Source organism: Hermetia illucens, chromosome 6 (assembly GCF_905115235.1).
Source record: "Hermetia illucens chromosome 6, iHerIll2.2.curated.20191125, whole genome shotgun sequence".
Taxonomy (NCBI): Eukaryota; Metazoa; Arthropoda; class Insecta; order Diptera; family Stratiomyidae; genus Hermetia; species Hermetia illucens.
This window is the reverse complement of record NC_051854.1, coordinates 25,095,220-25,117,965: the sequence shown is the minus strand read 5'-3', so window position 1 is coordinate 25,117,965 and position 22,746 is coordinate 25,095,220. Positions and strand designations below refer to the sequence as shown.

At 42.1% G+C, this 22,746-nt stretch overlaps 1 protein-coding gene across 1 annotated transcript in view; it reads right to left on the bottom strand.

Annotated features, from left to right (window-relative positions):
• Positions 1-17,791, bottom strand: part of LOC119659599 (neurofilament heavy polypeptide-like) — a 43,417-nt gene extending 25,626 nt beyond the window's left edge. Inside the window, exon 1 of the mRNA XM_038067767.1 lies at positions 17,463-17,791. Within this exon, the coding sequence (XP_037923695.1) occupies positions 17,463-17,525 (63 nt within the window). The 5' untranslated portion in view covers positions 17,526-17,791. The remainder of the gene's footprint in view (positions 1-17,462) is intronic.
• Between the last annotated feature and the right edge of the window lie 4,955 nt (positions 17,792-22,746).

The window sequence follows — 22,746 nt, the reverse complement described above, 5'->3', positions numbered from 1 at the left end:
TTTTATTGCGCATTAGTTCCGCAACTTCTAACGTAATAATCGAATCCCACGTTTAAAATACCGGAATGAAATATTATTGACCAAAATAAGAACGAATATCTCGCATTGGGAAGCTTCCAGTTATGCCTTTATTTTGGCACAATAAGTAAAATTCCGTGGTCATTATTTACATAATCATTTAGGAATGAAAAACAGCAGCTCAAAATCTTCAAATGGAGCTGAACATCACTTCGCTTACAATCGCTGCCAACTTTTTCTGTACAAAATAATGGAACGTGCCATTCTCTGAAAATAACGTTAAAGTAAAAGCAAAAGAACATTTATATATGGCGGACGCGGGCATCATTAAACCGTTTAACCAAATGAAAGCTCTTCCCTAGGCTGCCCAATTAGTATTTTTCCAGTAGATTCCACACGAATATTACCGTGAATACTTCCGTACCAGCGAATGTACTTTTCATCTGAAATTTGCTATTCTGACCACTCATCGTACTATTTACCACGTTTAATGATACAAAAACATCAATTTCATATCAGTGACCTCCTTACTCCTCGAACCAGCAAAAAATCGTAAATCATACAATAGCCTCCCATCTATGGAAGCTACACCCAACTCGATTGGAGGTGCTCTTATCAAAACAATCGGAACTTCTGTGATTACGACATCGGCAATTCGATTTCTTCGACAAACTGTAAAGCAAAAGCGAAAGCAACTCGATTCAGAACTTGCCCGTAATGGCAGGGCCCAGCCAGACTAGCCTTTCTAAGCAAGTTCTAGTTAGCGGCTAGAATAGAAATAGCGAAGAGCCGGTCGGAGAGCGGTTCTGAGTCACGGCTGCATGGCGAATAACATACAAATAGTATTCCTAATGAATGTGCTAGATGCGACCATTTTGGCGGGAAAAGATACGGTCTGTGCAAATAAACCGGGAACTGGCAGAATTGGAGTTAGAATACAGATACATCGGTGAGGCTTTATCTTGAGACGTTCGCAACGTCTGCACGAATAGGCCAATGACTGGCTTGAGGCAGGGAACATTGGCTGTTAATTGATATAGTCAGCCAGAGGCTGAAAAAGTGCCGGCAAGCTACGTAATCACTCGGCCGCTAGACGAACAGACACGGCGCACGTTCGCTGTTACAATACTTTCATAACGCTACGTTCGCAGTAGTAAACAGTATAGAGATCTCCCTCATACGTACACTTGAGATTTTTGCATCACTATGATGAGTTGCCATAATCGAGGTTAGTATTATTAACTGTTGACTAGTGTGGATTGACAACTGTGAAAATAGTTTTGCGGCAACGAATTCATATACAAATAAGCTAATAGTTAGAAATTTACACAATCTGGACCCGCAGAAAGTGTCATTCGAATAAAAAATATACCAACATGTTCAGCGTCTATAGGAGCCACTGAAGCCAAACCGTTGATATCGAAGTATAAACTTCAAAATGTCACGTTCCTCAAGGAAGGGCTTTGTTGATTTTTTATGTAAGAATATTTGGCTACACGATGGTTTCACATATAAATGGCTGTGTGTATACATATATGTTGAATATAGCAAATATTCAAATCGATGTAGTGCTGACATTTCATCAACTGAGAGGAGTAGAGACAACTTCGACCTACTGTGACTTTGTTAATAATAATAGGATTTCCACCAAACTTTCCAGTTTGCTGCTCAAAATTACCTTGGACTTAAGGGGGTTCGCAATAAATTTTCAAAGTATAAAATTATACTATAATTTATTTATTTATTTAATTAACGGACAACAAACAGAAAGAATTCCAATTAATTATTGTCCTAAGGAGGAGGAGAAAGCAAACAACTTATCCTACGTTTAAAACTACTTAAAGTAGGGAAGTTAAAAGGACCAAGCTGTTTTACATTATAATTTTGGCAAAGCCTGGGAATCGGAGAGTGAAAATAGACTTCCAGCTCCGCGAAAGGGACGTTGAAAATATCTGCGTTACGTGTGTTATAAGACGCAGGACGGCAGGTGATCTCGTCAGCGGCGGAGCAGTCCATTAGGCCCGAGGAAAGTTTAAAGAATGTGCATAGATCCAGATAGGATCTACGCTGTTGTAGGAAGGGAAGGTTTAGAAAGCGGAGGCGGGAGGGGTAATCCACACGAGGGAAGCTTTTCTTAAAGAAGAGAGAACGGGTGAATTTACGTTGTACATTTTCAAGGGCAAGACAATCACAGTTACGAGTGGGTGACCAGATCACGGAGTAATACTCGAGGGTATTCCTCACAAGGGAATTGAAGAGAGCTAAGGAGGGTTGGATGGAGTCAAAATCAGAGGAGGAGCGAAGAATAAAGCCTGACAATTTTGCTGCTCGATGGATGACATCGAGGCAATGGGTGTCAAAGCGGAGCTTATTGTCGAAAGTGACTCCGAGGTCTTGAGTGGAATTTAAGCAGGATAAGGAATGTCCGTTAAGCGAGTAGGAGAGGATTTTAGGGAGTAGCACATAGAGTGACATTTTCTGACGTTTAGCGCTAAACCATTAGTCGAGCACCAACGAACCAGAGGTTATTCTGAAGGGAAACACAGTCCATAGGCGACGATATAGCGGAAAACAGTTTAAGATCGTCTGCATAGAGCAAACAGGGACAAGTAAGGAGGGGAGGAAGGTCGTTAATAAAAAATAAAAATAGCAAAAGACCCAGAATAGACCCCTGTGGGACGCCAGAAGAGGGGGAGAAGGAGCGGGAAGTACAGCCGTCAAAAGAGACGCGGCAGGATCGGTTGGAAAGGTAAGAGGCAAGCCATAAAACAAGTGGTATGGGAACGTTTAGGGACGAGAGTTTGGATAGAAGTATCTTGTGATTTACAGTGTCGAAGGCTTTCGCGAAGTCAGTGTAAATGGTATGCACTTCTTGCCGTGAATTTAGACATTTGGCGACAAAGTTGGTAAAGTCAAGCAGGTTGGAGGCAGTGGACCTACGTTTAACGAAGCCGTGTTATTCTTTCACTATGTGTTGGCCAAAGTGGGCGGACAACCAGTCGCTGACATATCTTTCCAGGATTTTGGAACAGGGGGAGAGGAGGGAAATGGGACGGTAATTCTCGGCAAGCGAACGATCGCCACTTTTGTAAATGGGGATAATGAGAGCCTCTTTCCACAAGCTGGGAAAATGATTCTCTTTGTTGAAAATAAGAGATAGGGGAAGGGAGATGGACTTACCAGTTTTGATCAAAAAGAGGTTTGGAAGACCATCGTAGCCAGGTCCGACCTTGGCATCAAGTTCGCCAATGAGGTATTCGACAAGGATAGGAGTAAGAAGGGGAATGGTAGGCGATGCGGGGCAGGCTACATCTACTATAAGGAGGGATTTGGAGGAAGGAGGAGGAACATAGACTGACGAAAAGTAGCGGCAGAGTAAATCACAAGATCGTTGGGGGGAGTTAGCAGAGAAGCCAGAGAATTTAATGGACGGAGGAGATAACTGGGCGGGGCAGCGGGAGTTGCGAATGTGGGACCAGAAAGGTTTCAGATTTCCGCGCTTTAATGAGTCTTCCACACTGGACAAATATTCGTGTCTGGACTTACGTATTAAAGATTTGACCGAGGAACGAAGGGATTTGAAAAAAGTAAGTCAGCAACGTTTCTAGAAGACAGGAACTTCTTTCTTGCAGTCTGTTTTTGACGTAGTTTTTTGTGAATTTCAGTGGTGAACCAGACGGGGTAAGAGCGTAAGCACTTAGGAGAGGAGGGAACGTAACAAGGAAGAAGTTATATATCCGAGCACATAGTCAGTGTGAAACATGAAGGAATGTACTTTAAATTTAAAAAAAAATTGGAGCTGATGTACCACAAGACAGTGTCTCGGGCTCAACACTGTTTCTTTTGTATACCAATGATATACCTTACTGTGATGAAGCCAAAAATAGCGATATTTGCGAATGAGACTACTATCCTTACCACTGGTCAATATATTGAGGAAGCAAAAATCAAACTACAAAAAGCTATTTACCACATTGTAGTTCCTACCATTCGTACTGTGCAACTCAAAGTGCAAAAACCCATTCAAGTAATAGCTCTGCTAGACGCAACAAGTGCTTAATATACATTTCATTCATCTGTGTTAACATGTGCTCAAAGTGCAAAAATCTTCTGGTTTAATAGTTAATTACGCATGAATAACATGCTACAATTTTGCAAGTTTAGCCATACTAGCTCTAATTCATTTCAAACCAAAGTGTACCTAGGGAAGAGTTTAATGACGACGGCGACATGGATATTGGCCAAATCAACTAAAGTGATGAAGTTCAAGAAAGCAAGTAGTAAAGATCTTGTAGCCTGCAGGGGTTCGATTCCAAATACGTTCACATTGTTATTAACAGACACAAAATCCTGCAACCCTGCAAATCCTGCAAAGTTTAAAGTAGAATTGACACCAGAATCCAGTAAAGCAGCAAAAGGAAAACACGCGGAATACGATGTATACGATACGCATGTATACGATCTTTAACTCGTCCTGCATGGTAAAATCACAGTTAAAGAGCCTTTAAAAAGAGGTTCCTTTATCCAATGCCTAAATTGCCAGAGATATTGTCGACTGTATAATCTTCGGGGATATTCATCGCTCCAAAGAGCGTGATAAAAGTAAAAACAATCCAGATGTGAAACAATGCGGCGACTGTAATGGTAACCACACCGCGAAGTACGCAGAGTACCCTTTCTCCTACCAAATAAATAGACGAAATAACTACTCAAGCCCGAACAAATTTACATGCTATCCAGCGTTCAAAAGAAACACAGCCACCTAACACAACAAGTAAACCAACAACATCGGTCAACATATCGCTAACTGCAGCCCCTGTGTTAGACGGTAAACAGTCGTATCTTATGCTGTTGCAGTCAAAGGAAGTTGTCCTGCATAATACACAAATCAAGGTGAGATTTTACAAATTGTCTTATCCCTTGCATCTAGCAACTATCGGTGACATTGATGATACAACGGCAAGATGAGCTATTAAGCAAACTAGCCCGGCCACAAAATGAAATTGGACTCCTTTTATAATCCCAGTAGTAGTATTTCGAAATTTCACTAATCTTTGTTACGAGTAGCCGAACGCGGATAATGATAGAAATGTGTTGACCAAGACCCAAGCGAATCAGCAACAAGAGAACGGTGGCTCCTCTTCAAGTGATTGCTATTTCGCTACAATAGCCGCCCTGTTATTCACTTAACATGCTGGTCCAAAGTTTAGATAAAGGAGGAGGGTTTGAGGCAACATTCTTTGTACTATCCTCAGTGAAACAAAATAAAATGCTGAGATCAGGGAAAAAGATAAAGAAAGTGTAATTGGAGCTATTCCACTATGCTAAATTCTATCAGATCCCTTCTAGAAATAGCTCCTGCGCAAGACGGACCAAGAAAATGCATCCAATACCCATAAAAACAAAATGATCGTGTAGAGAGTTCCTATACCGCGGAGAATGCTAGGGCGTTCACCTCAGTCGACGCGGCAGATCCTGCCGAGAAGTGGACAAGGATTCTTGACGCATGGGCGGCGTCAGGACGTAAGTAAATTAGTCTGAGCAAAAGCAGAACAAATACGTGTCTGAACCCTAAATATTGGCACCCTCACTGAACGACTGAGGAACTCGCAAGAGCCCTTCGGAAAAGGCGCATTGATATTTGCTCGTTACAAGGAACCCGATGGTCTGGTGTCAAAAGGTGCGACATAGAACGCGTACGCAGTAAAAAGCGGGAAGGAATTACCGCAAACAATAAGGGAGCGAGCGTATAGTCGATTTCGCGGACACTCATGACGTGTACATTTTATAGCGGAAACAATAAAACGCAAATCAACTACATTCTCATAAGACACCGATATTTTACTGACTGCTAGGCCGTTCCCTATGAGACCATCGCACATCAACATCGTCCGTTGATTATTTTCTTGAGAATCAAGCCACCGATAAAACAGCACGAGGAACGCCCTAGCCCGACGCAGATTAAATGGTGGCGATTCTGTGAGAAAAAGGAAGAGATGGTCGCACTTACGCGATTAAGAACGTGGAACCAAGTTAAAGACACGATCCACAAAGCTGCCTCTGCAACCCTTGGGGTCACCAAGCCAGGTAAGCGGTACATCAATGGAGATATTTGGCTTTGGAATGATGTTGAAATGAAGATCCGTAAAAAAAACCTTCACAAGTGTCTCGTCGATAAAATGCTCGCCAATTGGCAAATTCATAAGAATGCCAACCGGGAAGCAGAAAAACGCGATCGCTGTCACCCGAGCGCTTCATTACATAAATCTTTGCGATAAACTGGGCACTCGGGATGGCGAGAGAGATCTGTATTGACTTGCCAAAAGCCGACACAAACGCACACAGGATACCGAACAATTCTGAGGCGTTAATTACAAGAACGGTACTTTGCTTACCAAGCGAGGAGCCAAAACGGATAGATGGCGAGAATATTTCAACAGAAGAATTTGTTCATTCTCCACTTCCACAAGCACTGCCGACATTTTGACGAATTCCACCTGTCAGTGCCACTGAAATCAAGGATGACGACATCGCATCTGAGCTCTGGAAAGCGAATAGCTGGGACCCAACACTGTGACTCAGTGAGTTCTACAATCGGATTATTCAGGAAGATAGAACACCATCTGACTTTTTGTTGCTGTTATGGGCACCATCACATGGGGCATCCAACATGTATACACTACTTTATGCAGATGATATTTTCCTAGAGTCTCGTAACAAAGCTGATCTCGAGCAACTTATCCAAAATAGAATGATCGCCTTATGCAATACGATCTCTGAATAAAACTGAATTTTTTGTCGATCAATCCCCATGAAACAGGCACCATCGCTGTCAATAACAGTGATATCTCCAGAACTGAGCGATTTAAATATCGCGAGTCAATGCTGTCAGCCAATGGCGAAATACGTTATGGAATTGCTTCACTCGTTAGCGCAACGTGAATGAATTGGCGTTCTACAATTGTTATTCTTTGTGATCGACGTATCAACGAATATCTCCAAAGTGGAATTTACCGCAGTATCGGTCTCCATAATTCTGAGTATTGTCCGATTATAAAAGACAATTAACGCCGCCGGGCCATAAGGAGAAACCAATATTCTGCGTTGCACTAGTGAGGTAGGACCTCTCGATCACATTCGAAATGCGGATTTTTCCGTGTTCGATATGGGGTTGCTCCGATAGCGAAAAAATTGCGCGAGAGGTATGGTATACTCACGTAATTCGGGTTAAGGAAAATTCACTTGTCAAGATGAATAAAAAATTAACACCTCCATAGACTCGACCTGGAACTATATCACTCATTGTATGCAAGGGAACTCATAGGTTCCACCTTTCCGTTCCTGAGATAATAGGTATAACAGACAAACGGACTGGCAGCAAACTGATTTTAATAAAATAAAAACATCGTAATATATGCCGGGAAATTTGAGAAAACAAAAGATTTCATCAGAACATACAGAACAGCACAGAATATAAAAAACAATATCGCGATATAAGACCGGAAGTTACAGAAAACATAAAAAAATTTATCACAACATGGGGAGCCAAAAATAGAAGAGGTTGCAAAGAAAAACAATGCTACACATAAAAAACAATATATCCGCATGAAGCATAAATAGACATCTACTGACCACTCCCCAAAAACAAATTTTGACATGAGAGGGAGACTTCAGAACACTAGGCAGTACCATTCATGGGAGGAAAAATAAAATCAAAGTACAGGCAGCAATATTAAGACCAGAACAGAAATCAAAATGAGCCACAAAAAGAATGGACTGACGGATTTCAGGAAACGTGTTTAAAGTGGATGCCACAATGACAAATAGAGCTATAAAACACCCCATGCCACGTGGAGCTTCAGGTTCTCGACTTGTTTACAATTTACGACATGGACAACACTAAGAAGGGAAACAACAAAGTCGGGAACATAATCAACTTCGTAATAAACAGATCCAATGAAAATTTCCCAGAAGAAGAACTAGCAATCCTCAAGAAGGGGATGGACTACACTCTAAGAGTGCGAAAATGTCTAGCTAAAATTATATTAAACGATGCAATGAATAAAAGGACCAAAAAAAGAACAAAGAAGCCGCCTTTTTCAAGAGCCTCAGGGAAAACCCGGTTTATTACATGAACGCAGCAAGGAAAATGCTATTGTAAACATGGACAAGGAGGTGTACGGCGAAAAACTCATGGACAAGTTGAATAACGGAAACATCCGTAAATTGAGGAAAGACTCCTTACCAGAGTCGGTATAAAACGGGTGGAAAAACGAACAAGAAATGCGAAGTTATCATTAAAAACCTACCAACGGTACGAATTTTTAATCCGAGCCTTCCAAAGATTAGATGCCTGCCTAAAAGCCATAAACTTGGAAATGAAATGAGGGAGATAATGCCCAGCAAACTCGCCAACCCCACTAGCAAAATGCCCGGTATCAAAACTAAGCGAAAATGGACGAGTAGATGGAAAAGGAGGGAATAATCTCCCCTTCTGGATATGTGGATACGTCGCCAACAGGCAAAACGTAACCCCGATTTTGCCAAAAATCTCAACAATATCCACAAAAAATCTCCTTCACAATGGAGATGGAAATAGCCTACAATCTTCCTTTCTTGAGCGACAAAATAATGAACAGATATGGAAACGTAGACTTTAACATCCACATACAAATACCCGACGAAACATTTCAATAACCTCTAAACTTTTATTGAGTCAGACCCTTTCTACTCCACTATTCATCACATGATGAATTATCCAGCTAAGTGAGGAAAACTTCAAGAAGAAAAGAGAATACATTTTTAGTACCACTACAACCAAAAAGAGTAGGACATTTGATGATACGAGAAGCAACTAAAGAGAAGAAAACTATCGCACCTAAGCGTGCAGCAGGAAAACCCAAAAAATAGATGCAACACGCAACATCGACAAATCAATGGCGAAGATATACGTGATACCGATACTAGAGGAAGCAGCCGCTAAAACAAAAGCTTCCCCAAAAGACAACCTGCAACAGAAGGGAAAAAGAGCGGGATCTGCAAAATCGATTGTCCCGAATGCGATCAGATCCTCGTTGGACAAACAAAAAGACTAATGACAACCAGGATTAAAGAACACATGGGGGAAGTACGGGTAACATTAAGAAAGGATGAGCAGCGAGTGAAAGAAAATAGTCAGTAGCCAAGCACATGGTAAACAACAACCACACTTCACCATGAAGAACTATGAAATACTGAACATGATACGAGGAACACGAACATTAGGGCTGACTATGATGGACTTACGTCGCCTTAAAGTTTATCTGGTTACTTCGAAGCATAGTTACGACTGCAGGAACTGTGGGCATCATGCCAGGAGCAGCATCCTATGGTGCTCGCCGAAACTACAGTGGACCATAATCGACGTAAATTCTATCTTGACGACCTTAATCTACACGAGGAGCTTGGAGTGATGAACTTCAAAATCACATGTCCACCATGTATACAACTGCCTACGCGAAGGACATACAATCTACAATTGCTCAAACGCGACTATACAGTACTGCACATCAACCATATGGCACAGCCTAGCGAGACTCTCAGCACCAGTCGCAGAGGCACCATTAGCCGAGGATAAATCCCAGCGTGCACCGACACTATTTACAACAGCCAGGGTTTAAGTTACGAATAATTCTTTAGAATTAACAACGTTGAGAGCACTAGTTGATTCTGGATTACATCGGACCCTCATCACTGAGTCAGCAACTCGTCTGAAACGTCAGCACCGCGCCGTGCAAATGTGTGGTTTTGGAACATCCGAAAAAGTGGAAACAAGAGACCTAACTAGGTTGCAGCTAAAGAAAAGGACCGGAAACGAGTTCATCAATGTGGTAACATTGGTAGTGGCAAACATAACCAACAGTCATCCAGCAATTCCTACGAAGTTCAAATTGAGTCAAACATTATCACGCAGCGATTTAGCTGATCCTTCATGCGGAACATTTGGACGCACAGACATCTTGCTCGCTACAGGTATATTTAATTCGTTGGTGGCACCGGGTTTCCTACAAAGGTCGCCTTGCGCGATCAACATGAGGTTCGGATGGATTCAATTTTGAGTCTACCACAGCTAGCTCCAACCCCATCAAAGAGGTCACATCCTTTATCGGCGCTGAGGAAAGGACAGAGTAGCTAGTACGACGATTATGGTAATGGATCGAATCATCAGATAATCAATCTTGGAACCCAGAAGAAGTGCGCATAGTCGATCGGTATAAAAAAACAACCACAGGCAAAGAATCCAGGAGGTAGCAAGTGAGACTCCCATTCAAGAAGGATGCTAAGCCCGCGCAAGAAGTTCATGATTCTCAGACAAAAGCGTACGTAAGGTTTTCTAAATTAGAGAAGAGGCTAACTGATGAGGAAGCACTAAATCGACTAAATACTGATTTCATGAAGGAGTATCAACGATTGGCTCACATAGCATCCCAACAGAGGAGAAACATCTAGGCCGCACCTACTACTTGCTACACGACGCCATATACAAAGAATAGGGTACAACCACGAAGCTGCGGGTGGTTTTTAATACATCCCAAACAACGCCATCAAGGAAATCTCAACGACAATCTACTGTGCAGGACAATTATTCAAAACAACCTCCCCATACACTCATGAAATGGATAAACAAATAAAATTGGATCCTCGAGACCAGGATTTTCAACGCAAACTGTGGCGGAATCATGTTTCAGTACCAATCAAACACTACCAGCTCATTTTTTGGATTACAGACATTTCGGCAATTAGATGAGTAATTTTACTAATGTCAGGCATGTAAGACCATTGGTGACGATTTCTACGTAGATGACGTGCTGACGGAAGGTGACAATATTGACCAAGGGAAAGGTCTACAGAAGTACTTAATGGTAGTACTCGAAAATGGTGGGTGTAAATTGTGCTGCCAACCACGAACTGTATTCAACGATTTAAAATACCGCTTAGCATCGAGGAAAATGAACACATTAAGACGCTTTGCTCATTCAAAATACAGCTTGACATTATGAGGGAAGCAGCGCTGAAGAAGAGATAATTTCTCTCAGCTGTTTGATCCTACCGGATGGTTACAGGCATGTATGGTGCCCGGCAAAATCATTATGCAGCAGTTGCGGTTTACAAAAATTGAAAGGGATCCTTTTATCCAAGAAAAGATGGTTTAACTCGAGTAGTGTCATATAGACTAAAGGATGTGATGAAACGATCTATCACAAAAATATGCCCGCTACCAAAGGACGATAACCAATATAACTCGAGCCCGTTTCAACCCTCCAACATCGACCTAAATCCTAGACAACCACACCATAACCTGGGAACATGAATACTAGTTCAGACCAATTATCTAACCCAGCACCAAACTACTGCAGCCAGGAGTCTGTGCTCAAACAAGACCTATGTCTTGGTCCACCTTCTTCAGTGCTGTTACAAAGTATAACCAGCACAGCGACCTTAACTGAACAACCAGCGATTCTTGGCGGGCAGAATGTTTAGAATATAAAAGTAAAATAAGTTTGAGCATAACATGTGTACATAAGGATTCCTCGATGCAATAAAAATTTAACGTTTTCCAAACACCACAAGCCTATTTATTTGTATAAAGCTTATGTGAGACTGCCTAAGAGCTTGGACGCATTTGTTATGCACTTACGCCTGTTTGACCATTTGGGCGGGAAGGAAGACCAACACTATCTTTCGAAATTTCTTGACAATTTTTAAATAAATGAAAACAATAAATATTTTTATTACTTCCCGAGTTTTCTTCCTCCTAAAAATGCACTACATGACACCACAGACTTAAGCATTTCGTCTGTTTCCAATGGGTACGTAATTTTTCCCATAAAAATACCATTTTTAAATAAAAATAAAACTAGGTAGCTTTCTCCTACTACAATATATTTTTTAATAGTTAGTAAATACATATTTCGAGAGCTACTTACTCTTTTCCTCAGTACTTAAGCTACCTCCTAGGGTACGTAATTTTTCCCATAAAAATCCCATTTTTCGGGGACTTCTCGCAACATCTTCGTCACGGCTGTTTGAATCTCTTCTATGCACGATAATTGTATTTTTTCGGGGCTGCCTTAATTCGAGGGAACAAAAAGAAGTCTGGTGGGAGGACGACAGGGCTATATGTGGGATAGGACAGCGTTGTCGTCTGCTTTTGGGTCATATTAAAACGCCCAGGTTTCATCAAAAGTGATGACGCTGTCCAAAGAATTAGGTGCAATTCCAAAATTCACTTGACTTTTCCGGTCCTTTAGTGTTTTGATTGACTGACAACACCTTGTGCACGAACTTGTCGCACACTTTCCTCATTGCGAAATCTTCAATAACATTACGACATACAACAGCAGAAGTGTTTTGAAAAACTTTCTTAGGTTTTTCGTATCCTTCGAATTTGTAGTGAAGTGGGTTGCACATATACAGGTTGTCCCGTTTATGATGATGCATAGTATCACTTGTCTATGAGAAATTGGTACCTGGAATGGGTACTATTTTTTACCAATACAGAATAGTGTCAAAAAACTTGCCCTTTCCAAAATAATCACAATTTCCCACTCCCTCAATGGTTGGCATTAAATATCAAATAAAGTGGCGGTAAAAATGATAAGACACCCTATGTTTTCCATGAAATCTTAAAATAATAAAAGAATTCCAAGGTGTGTATACATCCGAGATAACGATGCCGAATTACATTCTCCTGAGTAATTAGCTGGAGGATTCCCCGAAAACATATCGAGTGATTGAAGAAATTCGAATTTCAGGTAGGTAAAAAAGAGAAGACACTAAGGAAAAATCATTCTCTGGTCATCCGAGTGAATATTTCACCAGTAAAGACGTAAAGTACTAATAGAATTGGCTTTTAACATTTGAAAGTGATTTTCAGTAAATTTTGCTTAGTGAATACATGATAATAGATAGAGGAAAGCGGTTGACTACGGCGGAATCAAAAATTATACAAACATTATATGACGAAGGTAAGCCCATAGCGGAAATTGCTCGGATTACGAAGCACAGCAGATGTGCCGTCCGTAATGTTATTCGGGATTCCGAAAATTATGGGAAGAAAATCTATACAGGGCGGCCAAAAGCGGTAAGTCCTCGGTCTGAACGGAAGATTATTAGATTAGCATCCAATTCTACCCTAATCGCACAGTAAATCGCGGGCAAGGCAGTCGTTGACACTGCCATTAGAAATGTCCGAAACATTTTTGGAGGAGCAAAGCATCTTAAGCGCCGCAAATTATTAACCGCCTCTCACAGAAAAGCACAAACTGGCCAGAATGGTTTTTGCAGAAAATTACTTGCGTTGAAAGAAAAAATGGCGCCGTGTAATTTTTACAGGCGAGAAAAAATTTAACCTCGACGGACCCGAAGGTTTCAGCTGTTATTTCCATGACTTAAGGAAGAGGGAGGGTTAAGCAAAAGACAGTTTGGTGGCGGAAGTGTAATGGTTTGGGCTGCTATGGGCGGTCAACTATTCGGTTTTTAAGTGGGAAAATAGACAGCTCCCGGTATGTGCAAATGCTATGTGACGAATTTAGCGGCAATTTGGGAGCAATCGCGGATGAGCCGTTCATTTTCCAAGGTAAAGCTGCGATACATAGTGCAAAGTTCATTAAGAAGTATTTTTAACAGCAACACACTGATGTCCTGGATTTTCCAGCGAGATATCCTGACTTAAATATGATCGATAATTGTAATTGTTGGGGGCAGCTGACCCGAATCGCTTATGCTGAATCCAAGCAAAACATGGTGTGTCTTATCATTTTCACCGCCACTGTATGTTCAACGTATATAGACTAGGAACTAGGTATAAATTAAACCATAATGTACCCGAATATTATTACATGAAAGACCATCAAAACCTTTTATATCTGAAGCGCCAAGCTTCCGGTGTGTTTGTGACAAAAAATAAAATTTTTTATTAATTTTTTTTGTGATCTTCATGGTGTGCCCTTGAAATAGAAGCATTCAAGACCCACGATAACTTAATAATTTCTCAAAACACATGATAACCTGATTGAACTAAAGCTCCTTAAAAGCTGGAGTAGGAAATTCGCGACGAAAAAGAATTGTTAATTTTATTAAATCTTTTAGTTAAAGGGACCAAGAAATCTTACTCATCACTGCCGAATTGTACCCAATTTTTATGGAGAAAATCTCAACTTCTTTAGATTTTCTCGACAATACTAATCTTGAATTATGATTCAAAATTTCCAATTGACAAATTTGGAAATCGTTTGTATTTGCTTTTTATTGTCAAAATGGGCTCCTCTGAAAAAGGGGTGGATAACTGGAGGGAAGCACATCTTTCTTTGTAGTAATCTAGAACAAAAACCTTAAATGTTTTCTTATTCTGTATCCTTGCCTCTATCGTTTGAACCACGATTATAATTTCACCTTGCTAAATATTGAAATAGTGCAATTGTAAAGTAAAATCTTCAAAAATTGGGATAATTTTTCATTGAAAATGCGGAATAAAAATAAGAAACTAATAAATACATAACCGCGGTTCGCACCAGAGCTAGGGACATGTAGGATATCGTGTAAAAATTTCAGCCCGGTCGGTTGAACAGAGTGTTAGTTGTGCTTCCCAACCAAGGTTCCCCCCAAAGCTAAATTGGAGATTGAACATAGAACTGAGGGTTAAGAAGGCCTGTATAGCCTTCTATGCCTGCAAAAGAAACTTTGCAAAGAAATGGGGTTTCCGGCCAAGGATGGTTCTCTGGATGTACACCGCAGTAGTGCGTCCGATCCTAATGTACGACTCTATTGTATGGTGGCAGGCTTTGAAGAAAAAATACAATAGAACGAAGTTTAATGGAATTCAAAGAACCTCGTGTGCAGGTGCTACGGGCGCTCTGCAGTCCTGCCCGACAGATGCTTTCAATGTACTCCTGCATCTCCTCTCCCTAGACCTCCACAATACGTTGCAGCGTGTAGTGCCTTCAGACTACGTGAGTCAGGATGCTGGCAAGCGAAGTCCTACGGCCACAGAAACATCCTAGATGAAATACCTAGGGAAATATGGGCATTCCCCACGGACCATGCCAAACGCAAGCTGAGCTTCACGAAAAACTTTGCTGTGGACTTCCCAACCAGGGCAAAGTGGAAGACCGGCGGCGTGTTGCAAGGTTATGACACAGTATTCTTTGCGGACGGATCAAAGATGGCCTGTGGAGTTGACGCGGAGGTTTTCTCGAATACACGCAATGTATCCATCTATGGTCTGCCAGTTTATTTCAGGCGGAAGTACTGGCGATATTGGAAGTCTGTCGATGGCTGGAGCGAGATTCGAGCCCCAAGCGTAACATAGACATTCTGACCGACAGCCAAGCGGCCATCAAGGCCGTGTACTCAGCGACGACATTTTCCAGGCTGGTGGGACAGTCCAGGGGCGCGCTGAACCGTCTGGGCGGCATATTCAAGGTCACTCTCCTCTGAGTTCCCGGACATAGGAACATAGAGGGGAATGAGTGGGCTGACGGATTGGCCAGGCGGGGCTCTGCTCTTGGCAGTCCTTCGGCGAATGCAGTCCGTTCTCCGCTGGCGGCTGTCGGGGGCCGAGTCTACTCGCACTACCTAGCAGCCGCGTGCCTAAGATGGCGAAGGCTTACAAGCTGTGCCAAGTCAAGGAGAATTTGGCCCGCTTATAACGATCACGAGAGCTAGGCCGCTAGGCTCGGCATACCCTACAACGCGCATTGCCGAAGCTGCGGAGAAGGGAAACCATCATGCACTTCCTCTGCGAATGCCCAGCTCTCACTAGAGTCAGACTGCGGACACCGGGTAAACCATTCTTTGGGGAGCTCAGAGAGATTTCAAGCTGCACGGTGGGAGAGCTGCTTTCTTTCGTGAATGCTGCGAGCTGGCTCTGAAGATCCGAGCCGGCTGGACTCTGCCTCCCTGCTCCCATAATAAGTCACGGTCTTAGCGAGTTTGTGGCATCAAAACGGCGCACCAAAGGGCTAATTGGGCTCCTCGGAGCGACCACTGATACCTACCCTACCTTCCCACCAATTAGAAAAATCGGATTTTGGGAAAAAGGTGTTTAAAATTTTTGTTTTGTATAAAAGTCAACATGGCTGGCGTTTCTACTTGCTGCAACTTGGTAAATATTTTAAATTTCTGAGCGTAATCCCAACATATTTTCCGTCAAAACATACATAAAACAAAAAATCTATTTCTGAGAACTATCACATATGAAAATACCCTTCAAAAAGTAAGTTTCCGGCGAGGAACTTCAAAACAAATCAGGGACTTCCAACGTGCCAAGTGGCACTTGTTGCATAGAACGTGCTTCAGGACGTCAACACAAAACATTGACTTGTTGCAATTGTTGGGTTTGTGTAGGTAGGTCCTTGTTTCCTTTTGCCCTGCTCCTTGAAGTAGCAATCTTCACCAGCCAGTTATAATTTTCCAATTCTGACCGTCAATTTCCAGTTTGTTTTGCTTTGAAACTTGGATCATATTCGTCTTAAAACACTCCACCATGAATTCCTTTATTCTTTTGTGACTACACAGAGAAAGCATCGTGTTTACACATTGAAACGCACCCTTTCTTCGCATTCCCTTACGTAACTTCCCCATATTGTTTGCGTTCTTTAAATTTCCATTTCGAAACTTGTTAGCCATTCAAACTCAGGAGAATCAACTTGAAATTGCGTCACTAATTGGTAACCCTAACTAGAATGGAGCCCCGTAAACATCACGCTCTCGTCGCTATCTCACTCTTGCCTTTGCACGTAACACCATCAGCGGCGGCAACCTGAAGCGCGAGACCTATCCGAAGGGCATTCGGACGACGAGAAATGACAACGGCCACTGATACCAATTGGAAATTTCCGCCAATGGGGACGCCATAGCGGTGGCGCACGCCGAGATGCATCGCCTCCGCTGACATCCCATTTCCACGCTGGACACCAGAAAATTCCAATTCCAAATCGAAGAAGTCCCAATTGGCGGAAAATGCGCGCTGAGCGCGTCATGCAATGAACTTCTCGTGCCTCCACACATCCAACCGCCAGATCAAACGCAGCACGCACACACATACATGACCTGCAGCTCCATGCAAGGGAGGTTGGAGTACTCGAGATTTTTCCACACTTCAGATTCGCGAGGGAAAATCCGCGATAGAAGGGACACGCCAAGGAAATTGGGGAGAGAAAGGACATTGAAAACAAAACACGCCATTCGCCGTGCACTCGAGCACCCAACTACGTCACGGGACACACACACACGAGCAGCTCTGGCCCAGGCAAACATGGGCACTTTTCCAGCATATTTCCGCCAAAATCCGCCGCGGAGCCCTGGCTAGGGTGCCGCTCCCCAGCCCCGCTTGCCTTCCTGCCGAGCCGCGGCCGGACCTCGCCGGGACCCCAAACATCCATTCCCCCGAGCGCACTACTCACCGGAGTCTTAATCTCACCATCTTGCTGTGGCGGATTCTGGTTCTCACTTTGCGCCTCCGACATCACGTTGCTCCACTTCCGAATTTGTCGCTGACCGTGTGGATTTCACAATAACTCGCCAATCGCCGCGAACGCTCTTCTGGTTCCGCACTGAATTCACGCAACTTTCAGCGCGATCCGCACAAATTCCTCGAACGAAAAATCGAAACGCAATCAATTCTCGACACACTGCAAAGTCACTTCACTTGCCGTTCGCCGTTTGCGCTCGTACTATTCCGTCGAACTTGGCCTCTGTTTATCTGAGATTTGGTCGAAAAATGGCGGAATTTGAATTCCGTTGAATGCGAGGCTGCGCTGCGCGTCAGTACAACGAACGTGACTTTTTGACCAGTCGCGATGCCAAGTGAAGTTATGCACAGTTGTCATTATTAGATTGGATGATAGCGCGGGAAGTGAAATGCAGCAAGTTTCAAATAAATGGAGGAATCCTGAACGAATGCATCTTCGACTATAGCACATTAGAGTATTTGTTTTAAATCAGATAAAATTATTTTTTAGTTTATTTTTAACAAGAAGCACATAATTTGAAAGTATTTATTAGACAAAAAAAAGTAAAACTGTGAATTTTACACGAACTATCACTATCACTATCATCCTCGGTCTCGGTTCCTTCCTCTTCGCTGTCAGCCACTTTAAAACCGCTTCTTTTGAAAATCCTTTCTTCTTTCTATTTACTTTTGACCTAATTAAACTTGAATCAAGATCCAAAGTCAACAATAATCCGTTAAAAATATCCATATTACATTCCGTTCTAGTGAATTTTTTTCGAAAAATTCAATTGGTATTGCCTGTACTTCTTATTAAAAGCTGCAGCTGCTTTTTCTGGTAATTGCCCTATCGGCAATACCGCATGTCTCATAACATGGGCTCTATGCGTTAAAACTGTATGGACCGCAGGTGGTGACTTAAGGTACCATTTATATAATTCCACATATTTTCTGGCTGTTTCGTAAGGGAAGAAATCAACTCGACGACAAAGTCAATATTGTTTTCGCTAGAAATTACTTCTAATATGACTTTCATTCGATTGATGAGGTCCATATCGATTCCGGGGATCCTGGTATACGTTCGTGAGTCATTGGTATTTCTAACCACAGCTTTAGAAACATCCAGGAGTCCCAATTCTTGCCTAAATTCTGTATGATTTTTTCTTTTGTTTCTTGTAGACCTTTTATACTTTTTTATTGATATTTCATGTCCAACAAAGAGGAAGGATTCAAAGAACCAAATCCGCGTATGTAGAATAACCAAGTTAAACTACTTAAAATACTTCTGGGTTTTCTTTATACCCTTTATTAAACTAATTGAAGTTTTGAGAGGTTTGGCCACAGATGTAACAGCGCATAGTGTGCATAATTTTCGCTACTCCATGTGAAGTTCTCATTCTTTTCTTTTTCTTCAGCCTTTCTCCCGTCCACAAGCGGGGTCGGCTGGTCATGATCGGTTTCGCCATTTAGCTCTATCGAATGCATGATCTGGGTGCAATCTCAAGGCTTTTAAATCCCCATCCCTTGTTTCGACCTGCCTTTTGATCGTTTACCACTTTGATGTTCAGAGCAATATTGGCAAGTAAATTCTCGTTAGCGCGAATTACGTGACCATACCATCGAAGACGCCTTTCTCGCAAATTTTCCACAATCGGGGCAACCCCGTATCGATCACGAATATCCTCATTTCGGATGTGAGTGAGTCTTTGAGGGTTTAACATGAGCACCTGTCTGGACGACTTAATCCCACGGTCTTCTTAAGACACGGATTGATTTTGTGACCACAATCAAAGTCCCGCTGAGACAAGTAATAACGGTACCAGTCTATACAAAGTGCATGGCTTAGCATTCATACTGGTGGACGCAAGGCCTACCTAAATCTCTACCGAACTAAGGAGTACGGCACCCGTGTTGAAACGCAACACCACGCCGAGGCCCGAAGGTCTCTTCTCGATTGAGCATAACCACAACCCCCATGAAACTCCCACTAGGGGGCCAACCGCAAACAACCGAGCTGTACTCACATACAACAGGAGTTCACCCGAAGTATGTGAGTCCAGGGGCTTTCCCGGTTCCCATGGTACCAGTATACCCCTGGTAAGGTTTCGTGACCAATTTGCCACTTTAGACGAGTCCCCATGCAGACTCGGGTCTGATCACCCTGATTAGTCCTTTGGAGCATTCGCCTACTACATCACGGCTGGCAAGCCAAAGTGAGTACAGCGTCTCCCGGTGCCACCACTATGGAGGTTCTCCTCGGCCACTTGGTTTTGGTTTGGCCGACAGGGTTGCCACCCCGTCTTCCTCACCGCCACCTCTGAGCACCAGTTGTGCTGACAGGTTGAACTGCTCTAAATGTCGGCAAAGATTGTGGAAGTGGGGGATGAGCAAAATCTGCTCGAAATATTCTCGCCATCTATCCGTTGCGGCTCGTCGGTTGGTGAGCAAAGTACTGTTCTTGTCATTAACACAACAGAAGTGTTCGATATCCTGTGCACGTTCGTTACGGCTTTTAGCAAGTCGATACAGATCTCTCTCACCATCCCGAGTATCCAGTTTATCGTAAAGATTTTTGTAATGGACTGCTCGGGTGACAGCGATCGATTTCTTTGCTTCCCGGTTGGCATTCTTATAAATTTGCCTATTGGCCAGTGTTTTATCGTCGAGAAACTTATTACAGAGGCGTTTTTTACGGACCTTAATTTCAATATCGTCAAAGCCAAGTATCTCGCACATTTGTAATGGTTGGTAATCGCGTAAAGTTCTCATTATTGTATCTGTTAACTTGATATATACGGATACAGATCCCCAATTCATTCGCAACTCCGGTCCATTAACTGCGGGTACTGCCTATCGGATATACTGTGATTTGAACAATTGCCTAGTTCAGCCAAGTGCGTCAATAAAGGCTTTATTGTATGGTCGAGCGATGCATGTAGCTGAATCTCCATACATGCTTTAGCAACATGACTTGATTCTGATTTAGGGTCTTTACCTTTTGAACTGAAAAAGAAGGAAGACTGGCAAGGGTAAATTTTTTTATTAGCATTCTGAATTATTTCCCAGGGTCTTCTTGTGAACTCCCTTCGACGAAAATAGACGGTGCCTTTTCCGAGGTGTGCTTTCTCACATTCATTGCTTCTCGGTTCCAAATAATCGATTGGCGAATTTTATTGGCTCTCGCTGGAGATTTTAAAATTTCTGTTATTATCACTAGTGCGTCGACAAACACCTCTTGGCTAATACTTTCCTCCGTAGTCCATAGTTTTCCGCTGCTTGTTACGTTTAGACAGTTCTTCAAAAATTTTTGTTCAACGTCCGGGCTTTCGAGAAGCTTCTATCACAAAATTCGCGAGTTGAATGCTGCAGTCCATTTTCACTTAAATTGGGTTTTAAAAAACCTCAGAGAAAACTTCACAACTTAGCAGAGCTCTTTTCCTTTAGATTTCCTCATAAGGTTGTATAATATAATTCTCTCTTAGTAAAACTTATCAATTTCGAGTTGTTATCAGCAATATCTGCGATCACACGGAACGAAAAGATTGCACTATTAAAATAACATTTAAAAATGATCAATAATACTCGGCCATACTTTGCTATGACTTCAACTTAACGCCATCAATGAAATCTACACATGACGAATTTTTCCAGGATATATTCCTTTAAATGGTGGCAAATTTCTAGCCAGCAACATACACATAATTAGCTGCAGTTGTTATATACCTAAACTACGATTCAGTCATTTCCGAACCTAGCAATGGCAGGTGCAGTTCAAACGCAATAAAAGTGAAATGGTGCAGGTAGGTGCAGGTTTTGTGTAAAACTTTACTAAAATTGATTCGAATCGGTGAAGAAGATGAAGCAGTAACCCTGTCGGGCAAACGAAAACCATTTGGCCGAGGAGAACCTTCATAGTGATGACACCGGGAAACGCTGTATCACTTTGATTTGCTGGCCGAGATACAGAAGGCGAATGCTTCAAAGGCCTAACAGCGCCATCAGACCCGAGTCTGCACGGGAAGTAATCTGAAGTAGTAGTAGGTCATGGAACCTTATCAGAAGTATACTAGTTCCATAGGCACTGGAACAGCCCTGAATTCACATGTTTCAGGAGAATTCCTGTTTCATGTGCATTCAACTCGGTTGTTGCGGTTAGCCCCCTAGTGGGAGCTTCATGGGGGTTGTGGTTATATTCAAACGAACAAAGACTTTCGGGCCCCAAACGTGGTGTTGCGTTTCAACACGGGTGCCGTACTTTATAGTTCGGAAGAGGTTTAGGTAGGTCTTGCATCCACTGATGCATACATATGTACGCACCTAAATTGATTCAATGGATTTTCACGAATTTCCACTTTACCCCATGCACAAAGGCATACGCACACAAATTATGTACTACCAACTTTAAATACATTACACACACATGTCTGCCTCCAGATCCAAGGAACCCGTCGTTCATATAAGTTTACTTTATATGATGATGACGTCATACACGTCTTAGAGAACAATAAATTTACGTGAAATGCAAAACTTTGATCTTCTATAATTTTGGTAAAATTATTTAGAGTGCGTTCAACAAATTATGTATTATGTTATCCCCTATATTGCTACGAAATTTTGTACTTCTAGGAGGAACTCAAGGGGAGTTTTCGGCTAAATTTATAAAATATGGTAATATGCCATTATTCACTTTATTTGTGCAGATATTGGAATGGGATGATTCTAAGGCCTAGACTTCATGTAGATGCGCCATTGTGTTTTTTCGGTTGGATAGGTTATGAGAGCGAGACCCGTTTCACTTTTCGGGGTACACATTTTGAGTTCCCACTCTACTGCGTTTCACCGAATATAAAAAATAAGATCAGTTTCGAAAAGCACTAACCGAGCGATACCCCATATACCCCTTCAGAATAATATTTCCTCTCGGCTTGACTAAAAATTCAAACGACACGGACTCTACTTTTAGGAAGGGTCAATATTACTGACATTGCTATTCAAAACGGTTGTGATGAATGGATGAAAAAGGAACGTTCGTTAGAATAAACATGGTGCAAAAAAGTAAAGTGAATCAATGATTTTTTTGCAGAATGTAAGAAAATACTATACAGGATGTTTCGAAACTACCGAACAAACTGTATGTCAAAAATATGAAGAATTATTTTTTTCGATTTTTTAACCTTTCAATTGCTAAGAAAATAGCCACTTTTCATAATTACTGAAGATTTACGATAGCTAGTGCA